At 45.4% G+C, this 13,159-nt stretch overlaps 1 protein-coding gene across 2 annotated transcripts in view; it reads right to left on the bottom strand.

Annotated features, from left to right (window-relative positions):
* Window positions 1-13,159, bottom strand: part of EPHB1 (EPH receptor B1) — a 426,979-nt gene that overhangs the window by 82,757 nt on the left and 331,063 nt on the right. For both annotated transcript variants that reach the window (XR_003518576.2, XM_027586952.2), the window contains exons 6-7: window positions 11,859-11,983; window positions 2,587-2,749 (exon numbers count right to left, since the gene is read on the bottom strand). Coding sequence is in view for 1 of the 2 variants with exons in the window: in XM_027586952.2 (XP_027442753.1) it covers window positions 2,587-2,749; window positions 11,859-11,983 (288 nt within the window). In the remaining variant the exon portion in view is untranslated. The remainder of the gene's footprint in view (window positions 1-2,586; window positions 2,750-11,858; window positions 11,984-13,159) is intronic.

The following is a 13,159-nucleotide window of genomic DNA, read 5'->3' as shown; positions in this document are numbered from 1 at the left end:
TTAGTAATGCTTTAGTCTAAGTGTGCCCCAAACATTGCACAGGAGATACTTGGACTTAAATACTGTTGGTTCTTTGTCTGAAATTCGAATTTATTTGGCCGTCCTGTATTTTACCTGGCAACCCTAACTAGCAATAGCTCTTGAAGTGAAGTTCCCCATGCCCTACGTCAGAATCACCTGAGCCCGATGATTAAACATGACTATTTCTGGGCCCCTCCTCAGATGTACTGCATCAGAACCTCTGAGTGGAGAGCAGGACATCTGCATGTTTACCAAATACTCCGGGTGATTCTCATGCTTCTCAAAGTTTAAGAACTACTCTTCAATTCTGTGGGTGGGGAAAGAGACTTCCAAAGACAAGGATGTTGTTCTTGAAGCCTACCATTAAATAGATATCAATTTTAAAGACTGAGGGTAGAGTTTCAGTTTCCCTCAGCTGAGAGCTTTCTGTAACATGCATGTTTAAAAAAAATAATTTGGGGGGGGGAAAAGAAATTCAAGGAACCACAGTGAAGAGTCCATAAAAACATCTTTATAACTTAAAAACTGCATAAAGCAATGTGACCTTCAGTCTTTAAAATTGATTTCTAAAGAGTGAGAAGCTTCAAGAACCAACATCTTTATCTGTAGAAGTGTCTTCTTCCGCTCACAGAATTGAAGGATGATTCTCAAACACCAGGGAGCCTAAGAATCACCTGGACTGTTTGATAAACATGCAAATACCATACTTTATGAATGGGTTAAAAAAAAAAAGCAACTAAGTCAAAAGTAGGCACACCGTGGCTCTGCCTCCATGTGGTGGTCCCCTGCCTGGTCTTTGACCCTGGGCAGAATGCCACAGGTCCTCCCTGCTCCAATGACCCTATACTGATCACCCTTCAGACTCATCTTTGTGCTGAAGACAGGGCCCGATGCCTCAGTGAACTTAATTACTACTGATGTGTGAACCTCAGTCATTAAGGTAAATACTCCTGAATTTGGCCACTTACCAAAACTCTCTTACATCTAGCCTCTCTTGGGTTTATAAGACTTAACTGCCAGATGTAAAAGGAATAGTCTTCTTGGGAGAAATTTGTTACTTCTTGATTTGTCTAGCAGAATTGCCAAGAGACCAGCGCTCAGAGCATTCTGAGTTTTGGGTTTTTAATCCTGTACTTCCTGATGCCAAAGTGCCCATAAATCGAGATGGTAAGTGAGGTCCAAAGAGGGGACAGAGTCCTTCAGGAACAGGAGACAGCCTGCGTTCTTTTCATACCGGCAGCATTATTCATCTGAATAAACTGGCTTGCTTTTCCACCCCATCTCACCATCCTCAAAATATGAGTGAAGATTCACCTAAAAAAAAACCCCTCAAAATGGGTTGCAAACACCAATCCTACAGGAGCCAGACAGTACGTGAAAGTATCTGGGTACAAATCACCGGGAAGGTGCAGACCCTCCATGGGGGCAGCCCCCTCCCAGCTCAGGGGTAGAGCCCCCACACTAGAATGCCCACCGGCATCAGCTTCTTCGCAATGTTTCCCAAGAAAAAGCACATTATGGTTTTCATATGAAATCATCTGATTTTTAAAATGTTTCTGGTGAATTTTTATTGTTAAAAATTGTAATGGGAGTCAGTATAAAACCTTAAGTCCTATCACATGCCTAGTCAGAGAGTGTTGGCCTAAAATAAAATGTTCTGGAAGGGCAGACTATTTTGTATATAATGTAAATAATAAGTGAAAAAGTAAAGGCTTTCAGTTGAGGAGGGTGAGAGTATACTGATATTTGGAAAACGATCAGGCAACAGCTCATGAATGAATAAAACAGATAGATAGTAAGGAGATAAACAAAAGGATGCACCATGGTAAATGGCTGACAAGGGGAGTGAGTGAGCACAGGCAGGTACCCCATGCTCAATGCTCAGGCTCCAGGGAAATCAGATTTTTCACAACCATTCAAAAGGGTGGTCTCAGAGGACTGAGAGAGATCGTTATAATAGGGAACTAACAAAGCCCAAAGGTGGAAGTATTTTGGGTGACAGACTTTCTGGCCTTGGGGACGGTTTGGAAGACAGTGTCTGTTATCTCTGGTGACACATGAACAGAAGCTACTGGAGTCCCATGCGAAGTTGCTTCAAAGAAGCTAAGATGCTGGGTACGAGGGACTGCTGCACCGCCAGTGTTGCCCCTCTGTTTCCTTCCTGGAGACCTTGGTTCATGCAATTAGGCTCAGCTCCCAGTCCCCCAGAAGAGGGGGTGAAGTGGGAGTGGGGGTAAAGCAGCGGAGGCACTGGGCCCTGATCCAGAGGCAGGAGGGCACATGGCCCTCGAGATACATGTGGGTCTCACTGCCATGACCTCCCTGCATGTGGTGAAGAGACCCTTTGAAAGCAAACCCCTGAGATCCTAGGAGAGAAACAGGCCAGACTTCAGACAGATGCCCTGCCTTGTGAATCACGCAAGTGTGCACAGCCCCTCTGGAGGCAAGGGAATGGCACCGGAATCCATCGAGAGGTTGGCATTGGGGCTCCGAGGGCAGCCTCCTGGGGCTTCTTTCACTCCCCCAAGCGCTGGCCCTGTACCAGTTCACTGGCGTGCCTCTTACCGTCCGTCAGCGTCTGGAAGCACATCTTGCCACTGAACTTGCCGTAGCCGGCCACTGTGCGGGCACGCACCTGTACCACGTACACCATGCCTGGCCGTAGGCCATCGATCCGCGCCGTATTGGTCTGGCTCCTGGCCATGGAGGAGTTGAACTCATTGTGCTCCTGAAAAAGAGCAAAAACAGTCTGCAGCCTGCTCCTGAATGCCTCATCCACACCTGCTCCACACTGGAGCACCCAGGCCCCATCCACTGGAAGCCATCACTGGCCCCAGGCCCCCCTCTGAATGGGGGACAGTCTGGCCTGGACTAAGGGAATGAAGAATCAGCTCTGTCACGAGGTGGCGGTGCTCTAAAAAAGAAGCCTCTGAGCAAACGGCTGGGCTCTCAGGGCCTGGCTGGGACGCTCACTGTCATTCTCTGCCCCTTCCCCCTCCCGGGTTCATTGATAGAATAACAAAGCATGTGCAGGTTTGCAAAATCCTGTGGTGTCTCTGAGGTCAGTGGAAGCAAACCGGACATCTGCCCTTTGTCTTGGTCCTACTGAGGCCTCGTCTTTTCTCTCCTCACTCAAGATCTCCTGGTCACTCCTCACCATGGCTGTTCTAGATCACCCCTTAAGCTCCCTCAAGTCCTAATCCTTAGCTGAGTGGCTTAGTGTCCACTCTGCTACAGAGCCTGAGGCCATTCTGGACTATCTCCCTTACCTGCTCTGCCTTCACTTTGGCCTGTGTCTGTCCGTCTGGCTTGCAACCTTCAGTTCCCCCCCTCCACCAGCATCAGGAGGGCATGTCCCTTCTCCCTGGAGAGCAGGCCCTGCCCCTTCTCACCTATTCAAGGGGTCAGCCCCCTGCCCCCATCACTCTCTCCAGCACCTTCCACACTGTCTTCTACAGTCCCTGTCATCCGCACATGACTGTCCTCTGGTGTACGCAGATTTTGCTCTTGTTTCTCATCCCTCTGACTCCTCTGCCCGTGGTGGGTGCCCTTCAAGGGTGCTTCCTCTTTGCTGCTGATCTTATGAAACCTTTGGTTTGTGCCTAGACTTTTGTAGCTTCCCATTTTTTCTGCTGCTCCCACCCCACCAAATCCCAACTTCTTTTCTAAAAAAGATCTTTGACCTTCCCTAAAGCTATTACCAGATAAAAACAGAACTCCTAAATCTAGGTTGGCAGGCCCTTCATAATGAAGCAATCTAATCTCACATCCTGAATTTGCCACCTCGCTGTCCCTCTAGTAACACCTCTGGCCCCAGGGCCTTTGCTTAGGCTGTTTTCCCAGTCTGAAATGCCTCTCTCCAGTGCTCTTCTGTACCCTGCAGGTTCCCTATGCCCACAACACCTCTAAGGCCCCCTCTTCCAGGAAGGCTTTCCATGGACTCTCTTCATTGCTGTTCTTTATCATTATACCTTACCCTCAGCTCCCTCGTATACACCAGCCAAGCCTCTGGTCATTTCCATGTGCACATCTTAGAGATTATGCATTATCTCCAAACAAAAGTTTCGAGTCTGGGCCTGCCCCTGTCTCTACCATAAATCTTAGAGCAAAATGGGGACATCGGTGAAAATGAAGAGCTTGGGTCACTGAGAGGGAAGCTCCCAAGTCCAATGTGCACATCTGGGGCTCTGTGATGAGTTCTAGGCACAGTGGTTCTAGAGGCATGGTGACAGATGAGGGGAAAGCTGATGGCAAGAGGTGGGTAAGCCACATCCTCAGACAAGCCACAGAAGTTTGGGGAGTTGAGCCAGGACAAAAGAATACAGTGCAATGATAAAAAAAAAAATGCCATTGTTTTAAAATATGTAAACATCTACTTTCCAAAGGGGAGGGTGACCTGATGTGTATTCACTCAATCATTGGGCCAGGCAGCTGCATTTATGACACACTAGCATGTGCTGGGAGCTATATGTGGGCTGCAGGGACCAAGGCATGGCCCCTTTCCTTGGGGACACAAAATCTTGTGGGACAGACCAGCAAATGAGCAGACGCCGACAGTAGTGTTGACTGAGTGACTTGGCAGAAGGCAGCTTGGGGAGCTGTGGGGGAACAGCAGAAGGTCACCCAGCTCAGGCTAATAAGGAGATTGGGAGGGTGACATTGGTTGAGTCATGACAGGTGAAAGAAATTGGCCACATGGAGAAATGTGGAGAGTGAGAACTGAATAGAATGTGGAAAGCAAGATCTAAAGAGATTCAGGAGCCTGCAAGCCACTGGGCCTATCTGGAGTGTGGTGACACATGGGGTGGTGACAAAGGCTTCGGAAGCAGGTTAAAGGGACCACAGGCTAGAGGCCAGCTTGACGGGATGGTTGAAGTTTACATGTTCGTCCTCATGGAGGGGTTATCCATCAGCCTTTGGAAAGGACTCCTGGGGGGGAACTGCCCATCCATCATTTGATCTATTTAAAAAGAAGGAAGATTCCCCCTTGCCCACTCCCAATCAAGGATCCGGCAGAAAGAAGGCCGTCCACTACAGAAGGAATATCATCCAGAGCTTTGGTCATTACTGCCTTGATGCACTGGAGATCTGAGACCTGAAGCTATAAAAATCACCTCACCACCTTGCAAATTAGGACAAAATCCCATCACTACAAAATCCTGGTAGTGGGTAACTGTCTGGATTCTCTGGTTTTACTGGAATCTGTGGAATTAGGTGCTTCTTGAAAGAAGTAAAACACTGACCAGGCAGCTTTTTTACTGCAAACTGTCTTTTGGTGTATTGGTATTTGGATTGTGGGGACAAAACATTACCCTATAATCACTTTATAGCCCACACATTCTTCAAGAAGTTCAGTGATTAAAATGAGTATTCGTCCTTGCTCCCTTCAAAACCATCAATCAACTTTAGAAAAATGAGTGAGAGCGAAGAGCACAGTTGCTTGCTTTTTTTTTTTTTTTTTTGGCCTCATGATTGATTTTATAAGCATGTGAGAGGTAGACACTGTAGCTATTGAGGGCAGAGACCATGGCTCCCATCCCTGACATGCAGCACAGGGCTGGCACCAAACCGCCTGGGTGCTCAACGATTCAGTGCTAAATGAATGAATAAACACCACACTTCAGACCAGTTATTTGAACCAATCGATCGGGCACAAGATATTGCCAAGGTCTGAAAGAGTTTCTAGGAGAAAATGATCCTAAAATTTGAAGGGTAGAAATTCCCAAGGCCTAACCCAGCCCATTCTGGCCCAGACAGTTATTATGAAAAGCAAGTAAACGTCTGAACGCTTAATCATGAAGACAGCTGAGAGCAGATGTAGATGCTCCTCCCATGGTTTGCCTACAAGTGCTGACACCAGGAGTGAAAAGTGCTACAAGACAGTAAACAAGAGAGAATGATGAATGGAAGCATATTAAAATGGGAAGGAGATGAACATGGAGAGGCTCTGGGAGTGTCATCAGCTTGATGGCAACTGAGCTCTCTATTAACGAGCTGTTGGAGGAGGCGAAAGCCTCATTGATTGTATTCATAGAGCTGAAATGAAAAGGTGTTCCAAGCGCAGATCGAAAGGGGGATGTGAGGTAGGAGACCCAGGGAGGGTTTTCAGGGGTTGGAAAACTACGGTCCATGGCCAGCTCCTGGTTTTTGTAAATAAAGTTTTATTGAAACACAGCCATGCCCACCTTCTGATATATTGTGTATGGCTGTTTTTCTTTTATAAAGTCAAGTTGAGTAGTTGGGACAGGCACTGTATGGCCACAGACCTAAATATTTCCTATCTGATCCTTTATGCAAAAACTCTGCTGACTCCTGGCTTAGAGGAAGGGGCACAGAATGGAGGAATCGTGGTTTTGTTTCTTTGGATTGAATCCAGGATGTCTACCAGGCTGAGTTCTCCTGTGTTTGCATCTTCCTTTTTTTTTTTTTTTAAGATTTTATTTATTTGTCAGAGAGAGAGAGAGAGAGAGAGAGAAAGTACACAAGCAGGGGGAGCTGCAGGCAAAGGGAGAAGCAGGCTCCCCGCTGAGCAAGGAGTCCAATGTGAGACTCGATCCCAGGACCCTGGGATCATGACCTGAGCCGAAGGCAGATGCTTAACCGACTGAGCCACCCAGGTGTCCCCATGTTTGCATCTTCTAAAGACAGGATTTACTGGCCTTGTGGAGCAGGGAAGCAGATTATTCTGCTTAGAAGCATTTGGATTTAAAATGAAGATGCACTCTCTTATTTCAGAGGCCACATTCATTTTGAGATCCTCAGCATCAGCATGATTGTTATCTAGTTCCACACTGAGCTCAGACGTTTACACCACTGGAATATAGTAACAACGTCTGTAGTTCTGCTTCTTCATGGTCATGGGTAAGCCATTGGACCTTCCTGAGACCTGAGAGTGCCATCGTCTATAAATTGATTATACTTGGCTTGCAAACATCTTTCTTTTATTTATTTTAAGGACCAGACTTAATGTATCTGTGAATATCTGGCACATAATAGGTACTCAATATACGATGAATTATGATCACCGTGGTTACTGCAAAATACCCTCACAGGGTAAGTCTTTTTCTTTATTTGCATTAGAAATGATCCAGGCAATGTAACAGATCTTAAGTGAAGTCTAGAGTTCCATAGTAACATACTGAATGGTAACCAATGCTTTGGCAAAGGATCTTCCGTGTTCCCAAGGAAAGCATTCTCTCCTCTGGAGTGAGGACAATAATATGCTTCACTGAGGTGTGGAAGCTACCTCAGGCATTGAGCTGCTGTGCATGTGTGTTTGTTAATAATTAGTATAAATTACTGAGAAGTAGGGATGTGGTCTGAAATGGGAGAATAAGCTTCCTTCATAGCATCAGAAGTTGAAGTTAATTACAGTGTTTCAGAGGGGGAGGTCTGCATGTAAAGGGAAAAATAGCTGAGGAGCTGGGGAGCTAGGGTCCTTCTTCCCAAGGCAGTCATGTTCCACTATTCAACACAGCCTCCATGCTGGAGGGCTGTGGGTCTCCATCCCTGATCTTCTTCCAATTTCCCATACCCCACTGGATAATTCCGCCAGCCTCGGGGCTTTCATACCATTTATATAGGGACAACTGCCAGATGGACTTGTTCCAAGATGGTCCTCTCTCCTGAACGGCAGACATGGACATCTAGCTGCTTGCTCTCCTTGGCGATCTCAAAGGTGTTTTAGACATGGAGCTGAGCTTCTGTCCCTTCCCTTACCCCAAGCAAGCTCTACCACAGCACGCCCCCTTCTAAGTCAATGATGGTTAGGGACTTCTTATTGGGCCAGGCACAAACCTTCCCACATCCACAGTCCAACCTGCTAGAAATCCTGATGCTCTCTCTTCGGTTTCCATATTCGGAATTTACTATTTCCCTGCCCATCTCCTCCCATCCCAATCAAGCCACCATCATCCTTTTTCTAGCTGATTATAATCTAGCAGGCTGGTTTTTAATGAGACAGCTGAATGATCCTCTTAAAGTGGAAGTCAGATTTTGTCTCTCCTCTGCTGCTAACCCTGCTATGGATCCTCATCTCACTCAGTGGGAAAGCTGAAGTTCTAAGGTCCAGCATGATCACCTCCCCTGGTTACCTCTCTCACCTGCCTGCTACTTTCCCATTGCTTGTACCACTCCAGTCATGCTGGTCTTCTACCTGCTCCTAGAGTCTCTAGTCATGACCTTGCCTCAGGGCCTTTGCATAGGCAGTTGCCTCTCTCTCCCCTGCTTCACAATAACCTCACCTCTTTCTTTTTTTTTTAATTTTTATTTATGTATTTTATTATTGTTATGTTAATCACCATACATTACATCATTAGTTTTTTGATGTAGCGTTCCATAATTCACTGTTTACATATAACAAAAAACCCAGTGCTCCATGCAGTACGTGCCCTCTTTAATACCCATCACCAGACTAACCCAACTCCCCACCCCCCCCAGAACCCTCAGTTTGTTTTTCAGAGTCCATAGTCTCTCATGTTTCGGCTCCCCCTCCGATGTCCCCCCCTTCATTCTTCCCCTCCTCTTCTTTTTTTTTTTAACATATAACGTATTATTTGTTTCAAAGGTACAGGTCTGTGATTCAACAGTCTTACACAATTCACAGTGCTCACCATAGCACATACCCTCCCCAATATCTATCACACAGCCACCCCATCCCTCCCACCCCCCACCACTCCAGCAACCCTCAGTTTGTTTCCTGAGATTAAGAATTCTTCAGATTAGTGAGGTCATATGATAAATATCTTTCTCTGATTGACTTATTTCGCTTAGCATAATAACCTCCAGTTCCATCCACGTCGTTACAAATGGCAAGATTTCATTCCTTTTGATGGCTGCATAATATTCCATTGTGTGTGTGTGTGTGTGTGTGTGTGTGTGTGTGTGTATACCACATCTTCTTTACCCATTCATCTGTCGAGGGGGACAGATGGGGGATATCTTGGCTCTTTCCATAGTTTGGCTATTGTGGACGGTGCTGCTATAAGCATCGAAGTGCATGTACCCCTTCGGATCCCTACATTTGTATCTTTGGGGTAAATACCCAGTAGTGCAATTGCTGGATCCTATGGTAAATCTATTTTCAACTTTTTGAGGAACCTCCATACTGTTTTCCAGAGTGGCTGCACCAGCTTGCATTCCCAAAAGTGTAGGAGGGTTCCCCTTTCTCCTCATCCCAGCCAACATCTGTCGTTTCCTGACTTGTTAATTTTAGCCAGTCTGACTGGTGTGAGGTGATATCTCATTGAGTTTTGATTTGGATTTCCCTGATGCCAAGCAATGTTGAGCACTTTTTCATGTGTCTGTTGGCCATTTGGATGTCTTCTTTGGAAAAATGTCTGTTCATGTTTTCTGCCCATTTCTTGGTGGGATTATTTGTTCTTTGGGTGTTGAGTTTGGTAAGTTCTTTATAGATTTTGGATACTAGCCCTTTATCTGATATGTCATTTGCAAATATCTTCTCCCATTCTGTCAATTGTCTTTTGGTTTTGTTGACTATTTCCTTTGCTGTTCAAAAGCTTTTTATCTTGATGAAGTCCCAATAGTTCATTTGCCCTTGCTTCCCTTGCCTTTGGCGATGTTTCTAGGAAGAAGTTGCTGTGGCTGAGATCGAAGAGGTTGCTGCTTGTGTTCTCCTTTAGGATTTTGATGGACTCCTGTCTCACATTTAGGTCTTTCATTCATTTTGAGTCTATTTTTGTGTGTGGTGTAAGGAAATGGTCCAGTTTCATTCTTCTGCATGTGGCTGTCCAATTTTCCCAACACCATTTGTTGAAGAGACTATCTTTTTTCCATTGGACATTCTTTCCTGCTTTGTTGAAGATCAGTTGACCATAGAGTTGAGGGTCCATTTCTGGGCTCTCTGTTCTGTTCCATTGATCTATGTGTCTGTTTTTGTGCCAGTACCATACTGTCTCGATGATGACAGCTTTGTAATCGAGCTGGAAGTCCAGAATTGTGATGCCGCCAGCTTTGCTTTTCTTTTTCAACATTCTTCTGGCTATTCGGGGTCTTTTCTGGTTCCATACAAATTTTAGGATTATTTGTTCCATTTCTTTGAAAAAAGTGGATGGTATTTTGATGGGATTGCATTGAATGTGTAGATTGCTCTAGGTAGCATTGACATCTTCACAATATTTGTTCTTCCAATCCACGAGCATGGAACGTTTTTCCATTTCTTTGTGTCTTCCTCAATTTCTTTCAAAACTTTTATAGTTTTCTGAGTACAGATTCTTTGCCTCTTTGGTTAGATTTATTCCTAGGTATTTTATGGTTTTGGGTGCAATTGTAAATGGGATCGACTCCTTAATTTCTCTTTCTTCTGTCTTGTTGTTGGTGTATAGGAATGCCACTGATTTCTGTGCATTGATTTTATATCCTGCCACTTGACTGAATTCCTGTATGAGTTCTAGCAGTTTTGGGGTGGAGTCTTTTGGGTTTTCCACATACAGTATTATATCATCTGCAAAGAGTGAGAGTTTGACTTCTTCTTTGTCGATTTGGATGCTTTTTATTTCTTTTTGTTGTCTGATTGCTGTGGCTAGGACTTTTAGTACAATGTTGAATAGCAGTGGTGATAGTGGACATCCCTGCCGTGTTCCTGACCTTAGTTAACCTCATCTCTTTCAAGTTTTTACCTGGAAACTATCTGCTCCAAGAGGCCTACCTTTACCGTTCTATTTAATTCTGCAACCTGCTCCTCCCCCAATCGTGACCTCTTGATCCCATTTACTATTCTCTGCCTTTTCTACTTTCCTTTGCATGATTCATTTTCTAACATACTATGTGATCTCTTTATTTATTGTGTTCATTTTCTGGCTCCTTCCATCAGAAAGTCAGCCCCGTGAGGGCAGGAATCTCTGTTTATTTAGATCGTTAATATATCCTAGAGTAGTACTTGCCAAATAGCAAATACTCACGGAACAAGTAAATGAATCTGGTGTTTTTACAAAAAATGTGTTGGGTCTGGGTGCCTGGGTGGCTCAGTTGGTTAAGCGACTGCCTTTGGCTCGGGTCATGATCCCAGAGTCCTGAGATCGAGTCCCACATCAGGCTCCCTGCTGAGCAGGGAGCCTGCTTCTCCCTCTGACCCTCTCCCCTCTCATGCTGTTTCTCTCTCAAATAAATAAATAAATAAATAAATAAATAAATAAATAAAATCTTAAAAAAATGTGTTGGGTTGGTATTTTCCTCGGATTTTGCAAATGCTACAGTTTAACATGGTGCTCCCCCCGCCCAGAGACCAAAGGGACCAGCTCCATAGGGCACCATCTCCTTCTCTTGGCAGCGTGTGCTCAGCAGCAGGCCCCAGGAACAGCTGCTAAAGAACAGTCAGTAGATAAAACACAAAGTTCTATTTCTAATAATTTTGACCTCATCTTTTAAATTTCCATTTACATGTTTTTAATCTCTACAAATATACTAGCACGGTAGTACAAGCATATGATTTATAAATAAACAAATTTATATTGGAAGAATACCATCAAACACTTTGGAAAACACTGGTCTACAAAACCACAAAATCTCTGGGAAGCTCAAGGGACACTTGGCAGTTTTGTGCATCTACATTGGTATAGCAAATACACGACTGGGAAAATGTGATTGGGCCTGCCCATACCAGCAGGGTGGTAGGCTGGGAGATTATCTCCTCAGTTGGTACAGAAAGTGTCCGGACTTTGGAAAGTTTTGCCAAGGGAGACCCAACAAACTCTCCCAAGGAGCCTCTGGCCTCCCTCAGGACTTCCTCCAGCCCACCCACTTGTGCCCTCAGTGGGCCACACTCCACTGAACAGTAGCTGGTCCTGTGTCTTGCAAGCCTGTGGGCAGAGCTGGCTCACCTTCTCATAGTACCGGATCTCATAGTCCAGGATAATGCCGTTGGGCTGCTCTGGCTGTGGCCATGACAAGGTGATGCTCCTCATGGTGGCACTGACCTGGTGCATGATGGGAACAGTGGAAGGGGCTGTGGAGAGAGGAAAAGACAGGGCAGGTGAACAGACCCCCAATTACATGACAAGTGTCGTCTTTCAGAGATAAATGAAGAGAGAAGTGTCTCTGGGTTTGAACCTACCCTTTCTTTCTCACAAGCAGAGCTGATGTGCAGAACTTCCTGTGGGTTTTGCATAATGAATGGAGTACGGATAACAAAGGGGAGAAAAGGTGATACTTTAGGACAGGGGGACATATATGAGGGCAGGCCTGGAATGGACACGGTGTTTTTTGCACGGGGAAGAGAAAGGCTTGACAAAAAAGAGATGGCTGGAGGAATCCCATGAAAACAGTGTGGCCTGGGGAAGCTGGAGCCATTTAGGGAGGGGGTGACAACCAGGGCAAGTCTAGGCTTCCAACACTGGGACAAGAGGGACAAGGGAATGTTTTTGAACAGAAGGTGGTGAAGGGATCTCAGTCTCTCATTAATTGGCAGAGCTACTATAGAGAAGAGATCACCTGGAGAGAGGGATGCTAATGAGAGAGTAGAATTGGTCAGTGCAGAATTACTGCAATAGAAAGGAATGTTCTAGCAAACATCTCTTTCTGAAACTGCATGCAGGATTTTGCTGCACTTCAAAAGAAAGGGAGGAGGCATCTCTCAAAAAGACATGAACACAGACCAACAACCGAGCTCATTCAGACTTTTGTCAGAGTTTTCCAAATGAGGACATTTGCAATAAAGAACCCACAAATATAAATGAAGAAATGATACACAAACCAAACATTTGGAAAACAGGATAATAATTCCAAAATCTGTGAAGTGATTCCAAAATCTCTGTTCGGAAATAATATTATTTATTTCCCAATTCGACCCTTTTCACACGGTGTAAGTAAAATGAAAACAGTCTGGAAATGACAAATGAGGGTTGTCTTTCTAGGGGAGGAGGTGGGTAATGGATGAGGCTTCAGTCTGCACTCTGCTCAGGGGCTGTTCCGTTTAGTCCTGGCACCTCTGTAGCTATGAAGGTCATTTCCTCCCCACTTCACACGGGTTTCTTGGGGGACTGTGGTGGAGTGACATTTACTAGCCTCACTTTAAGTTAACGGATCCCCCTCCAGAGCGCAGCTGCGGGCCTGGGCACGGGGGTCGCTGCGCTCTGTGCTCTCTGCTCGCTGGGATCTCAGGGAGCACCAAGGACATGTAGGC

Source organism: Zalophus californianus, chromosome 1, assembly GCF_009762305.2.
Source record: "Zalophus californianus isolate mZalCal1 chromosome 1, mZalCal1.pri.v2, whole genome shotgun sequence".
NCBI lineage: Eukaryota > Metazoa > Chordata > Mammalia > Carnivora > Otariidae > Zalophus > Zalophus californianus.
Note: the sequence above shows the minus strand (reverse complement) of the source record. Positions and strands in the feature narration are given on the sequence as shown.